The sequence below is a fragment of the Gambusia affinis genome, linkage group LG07 (genome assembly GCF_019740435.1).
Source record: "Gambusia affinis linkage group LG07, SWU_Gaff_1.0, whole genome shotgun sequence".
NCBI lineage: Eukaryota > Metazoa > Chordata > Actinopteri > Cyprinodontiformes > Poeciliidae > Gambusia > Gambusia affinis.
In genome coordinates this window covers 4,946,795-4,951,410 of record NC_057874.1, presented here as the reverse complement: position 1 = coordinate 4,951,410, position 4,616 = coordinate 4,946,795, and the positions used below count along the sequence as shown (strand labels likewise).

At 46.1% G+C, this 4,616-nt stretch overlaps 1 protein-coding gene across 1 annotated transcript; it reads right to left on the bottom strand.

The window, feature by feature from the left end:
- Positions 1 to 2,425: 2,425 nt before the first annotated feature.
- LOC122833726 (E3 ubiquitin-protein ligase TRIM35-like) lies at positions 2,426 to 4,264 on the bottom strand. The gene is made up of 2 exons (XM_044121552.1): positions 4,172 to 4,264; positions 2,426 to 4,072 (listed from the first exon to the last, which is right to left on the bottom strand). Exon 2 carries the CDS (start codon positions 4,053 to 4,055, stop codon positions 2,895 to 2,897), a length of 1,161 nt encoding a protein of 386 aa, XP_043977487.1. The 5' UTR covers positions 4,056 to 4,072; positions 4,172 to 4,264; the 3' UTR covers positions 2,426 to 2,894.
- Positions 4,265 to 4,616: the final 352 nt, after the last annotated feature.

The following is a 4,616-nucleotide window of genomic DNA, read 5'->3' as shown; positions in this document are numbered from 1 at the left end:
TGGTCCACAGCAGTTCGCTGCTGCAATTGTCCGAAGGCCTGGTCACACGAGTTGAGCCGAGCGCTTTCTGTCTGTCGGTGAAAGCTTCGGGAATCCAAGCCGTATCGCAGGCGGGCCACGTGGAGATCACAGTGAATTATTTATGTGTTTCCTGCCCAGTGACCCGTTCATCTCAGAACGGCATTGAATGTTTGAGCCGGGGACATGCCTTCAAGCTGTCATTACGACAGAGTACTACTAGGGCAGCTTTCACAGCAATCGATATGCTCTCTTTCCACTGTAGGGGTTTATAGAAACAGCTATATATATGTATGTATATTTGCTAAATATGTGTCTGGAATGATCACAGATGTGGTTTCAAAAGGAAAGGGAGCTCAATGTTGGATCTGAACATGTCGTGAAGAAGCAGCTTTGCCATTTATAGTTTATTTCCCCCACCTGACAATCCGTTGCGTCTCAAGGAACACTGGCGAACTCACTCCTCTGACTCTGGCAGTGACACAGACACATTGTTGAAGTGATTGGATTGCAGGAAGTGATCAAATTGGTTTGTTGTTGTCGTCTTCAGCGCCGAGCCGGAGGCCAGCGGCCCAGCGAAAAGGCGCCAGCATCTGATAAAGACCCGCAGCCGGAGGGGAAGCCGGGACGGCGCATGTTACGCCTGTTCCCATGAATCCCGCTAACACAGTTACTGTTGCCACAAGCAGCTTGCAAAGTAATGAGCTAGATGACCCCTTTGTGACTCGGGTCACATGGTATTCTGTTACCCAGCTGGGATTTTGCTCTGAGCAAGAAGTTGTTTATTTTGTTGAAAGGTATGAAACGCCGCAGAGATATTTATATCTCCAAACTGATGCAGAAAGATTAAGAGGCCTCCGGCGAACCTAGAGGACACGCAGTCACGTCTTTATGGTTCAGGTAGAGACATGCTCAGAAGACTGCGAAATAGTTTGTCACTAGTGAAATGTTAGAAAGAAAAGATTTCTAGACTTTTTTTTTTTAGCATGTTTTTATGCTTAGACCAGAATACAGTGATCCCTCGCCACTTCGCGGTTCACTTATCGCGGATTCGCTATTTCGCGGATTTTCATAATGCTTTTTTTTCTTTTTGTGCATTGTGCATTGTGCTCTGCATTCTGATTCGCTAAAAACTCACTCCCGCTTCTTGTATCAAAACATGCTACGAATTGTGCTATCATTTTGTCGTCTCGTGCAGTTATGTGTACGTACATAAAACAGCTTGGCAAATTAACATTAAGTTGGCCAAATTATCTTGTAATTTCGAAGAAGAGAACACTGCAGAGCGCAGTCAGGATGCAGCAGTCTGAAGAGCAGACACGTGAGTCACTGTATTTGTATACAGTACATGTAATAGTTGCTAATTGTAAAAAAAAAAAAGTTTTCTATTTCGCGGATTTCACTTATCGCGGGTCGTTTTCGGAACGTAACCCCCGCGATAAACGAGGGATTACTGTATACAAAGCAGTGCTGGTCTTAAAATACTGTCCTGATGTGAGATATGATCAAATATGCCCATATTCAGGACTTTTCATAGTATGTTTGGGGCTCTTTTAAGCAGGTGTGTCTGTTTTAGGTAAAATAACAGACTCAGAGGTGACTGTGTTGTGCAATCTAACAGCTTTTATCCATCTGTCCATCCATCCATTTTCTATACACCCTTCGTTCCTAATGGGGTCTGGAGGGTTGCTGGTTCCTCTCCAGCTGCGTTCCAGGCGAGAGGCGGGGTTCACCCTGGACAGGTCACGTCTATTGCAGGGCAACACAGAGACACACAACCATTCACACACACACTCACACCCAGGGAGAATTTAGAGAGACCAATTAACCTGACAGTCATGTTTTTGGACTGTGGGAGGAAGCCGGAGAACCCGGAGAGAACCCACCATGCACAGGGAGAACATGCAAACTTAACAGCTTTTAACTCCCAACAAATGATGTATCCATGATATGTTGCATGTCATCTAAATAAACTGCCACATTTCAACATTGACAAAAAAATTAATGACAAAGTATAAAATGTGTGGATACTGATTAGTAAAGGAGTTAAAGGTTACTCATTTAGATACACATTATTGTATTTATTTATTTTTTTTTGGGTGGGGAATTGCCTCATAAGAAAATGGGTTGCTAAGGATACTCTCTGATACTCCGCACCAAAGCAATGCAACGAAATGCAAACCAGTTAAATTTCATCTCCTGCGACGTCCAGAGAGCTTGCTGCCTGATTAAAATGCCTGTTTTTCCGTTTTCCTCTTAGACGCCTGCAGTTTAAACGTGAACATGTTGTCATATTGCAGAAAAGTTAATTTTAGCCTTTTCAGAGGAAGTGTGGCTGCTGTGATGCTTTCCCCTCTTCACTCACAGGTGAAACTGGAGAAATGTGACAAATGACTGCAGCCTGTCAGGAAGTATTACCTGGTTTATTGTGGTAGCAGGGAACTGATCGCTCTGATTGCGCAGAAAAGTCTCTGATGTTCAAACAACATTTGACTGAGGAAACAAAAAGAAATGAAGTCGCCCTCTGATTGATGCTCAAAGATAATAATTCTCTCCCGAATCGTCTTCATGTTTTTCTAAATTTGTCACAAAGGTAGAACATTTAGCAGCTGCCCACTCCCACAGGCACAAATACGCTCAGGAGGAGGTCGCAGTGAGTATTTTCTTTTCTTCACAGATTCCAAGAGGAAATCTAGTTTTTAGGAATCGGTTTTTAAAATCCCTTTTCAAATTCGGATAGCATGAGTTGTGATTACATCCATTTGGGATAAAGTGGTTTGATTGTACTGAATTGAATCAAAACTGTTGTGCAAACATGAATATTTGCGATCTGCAGTATTAATTGCCTGATATTAAAACCAGGAAGATGTAATTTTTCAGTAGAGTTGCTGCTTTATGACAGAAACCTTCATCGGTAGGATTCTCATTTCAGTCGAGATAAAGAACGGAAACATCCTCTCGGTGAACATGTGTGTAAAAGTGTGCACGTGTGTGTAAGTGTCCAGATCAAAGAACGACAGCCTGCCTTTGTCCCAGTCCAGATTCACTCTTATCCTGCGGAGCGTCCTCTGTACTGGGAGCGTAGTGGGAGGAGCCGGCGGCGACCGTGCTTTGTATTCGCCTTCAAAGAACCCCACAACAAAAAGTCCGGACCGGGTCTCTCCTTCCCTCTGAACCGACTCCGCTAACACACCGAGGGTCCAGAACGAGCTGTCTCCAACGTCCACGTCCCAGCTGTGACTCCCCGAGTCGAAGGCCGTGGAACTCAGGACGGACGACCAGCCGTTGATCCTCTCTGGGTTGTCAGGAAGATCCTGCTTCTCTCCCAGTCTCAGGCCGCTCAGGTCCTTAGACAGCTTGACGTCGACATCAGCCGTGTTTGGGTCCAGGACGAGAGGCGTGTAGCAGACAATGTCCCTCATGTTGCTCCAGATGCTGAAGGCCAGGTTGCCCCGGTGTTTGGCCTGGTCTACCAGAACTCCTGAGGGCAGCAGTGGAACCTCCAGCAGGGGGCAGCGCTTCACTCTGTCCGCTGTTGCCCTGTAGTGGCAAAGGAAAAGGACGTCTTCTTCTCCCAGCTCCTCTTCTATGTCTCTGACCTTGTCCGAAAGTGCGGCTATCTCTCTGCTCAGAGCCTCTATCTTCCTTTTCATCATTCCACTCTTCTGCTCCTCTTCCTCCCTCAGTGCTGCCAGCCTGTCCTCCTCTTCCTCTGCAAGAAACCGCCGAAGCTTCTTGAACTGCTCCTTAATCCGCCTCTCCGTGTGCCTGGCCTGGAACTTAATATGTTCTGCCGTCCGATCAAACTCGTCTCTAGCTTTCTTCCCGAGCGTCAGCCTCTTCTTTATGGGTTCCAGATTTTCCCGCAGTTCCCTCCGTTTCCTCTGCGCCGCCTCCTCGATGGGCCTGATCCTGTGGTTGATGTGCCTCGCCGAGTCTCTGCAGATGTGACACACTGGCTGCTCGTGGTGCAGACAGAAGAGTTTGAGTTTCTCAGAGTGCAGACTGCACAGAGCCTCCTTTGACCTGTCAGCCATTTAGTCATCTACCGAAGCTGAGAACAAAGCAGACAGGGAGTCCAGTTAGTCGTGGTTTCCTCCTCTCTGTCTCACTAACATTCTAGAGACTGAGTTGTGGTTTTGGTCAGACTCACCGTCAGCATGTGGAGTTTGAACGGCTAAGAGCAGAAAAGTTTTCTCTGTCCTGCATTTGGAGTCGCTCAGAGGAATCTGACAGTGTTTGTGTCACTCTGGTCGCAAAGTGCTTCCTGTTTGATTTCACCTGGGCTATTTTAAGGGTGGGTCTTAAACCTGTCTGTCCTGCTGATTCACCTGTTGAAGCCTGACATTTCAGTGTATTGTTTATCATGAACAGTTTAACAAGTTTTCTATTTTTTTTTTTTACCTGCATAGATCACCACCAGAGAACAAACATCGTCAGTTCTCGCATCCAGAATATTCCAGATGGAGTCTATACACGTAGAGTTCGCAGCCTTGGGATTTTTCCAGGTGTGTCAGAAAAGGGGCGGGGCTTAAACCTGTTAGACCTCATGTTTTAAATGCTGGTGTCCACGTGTCACTGAGATTCAGTGAATTCAG

What these genes read in the sequence shown, in the direction of transcription:
- LOC122833726 (XM_044121552.1), bottom strand. Translation starts at nt 4,055, where the DNA reads ATGGCTGACAGGTCAAAGGAGGCTCTGTGCAGTCTGCACTCTGAGAAA.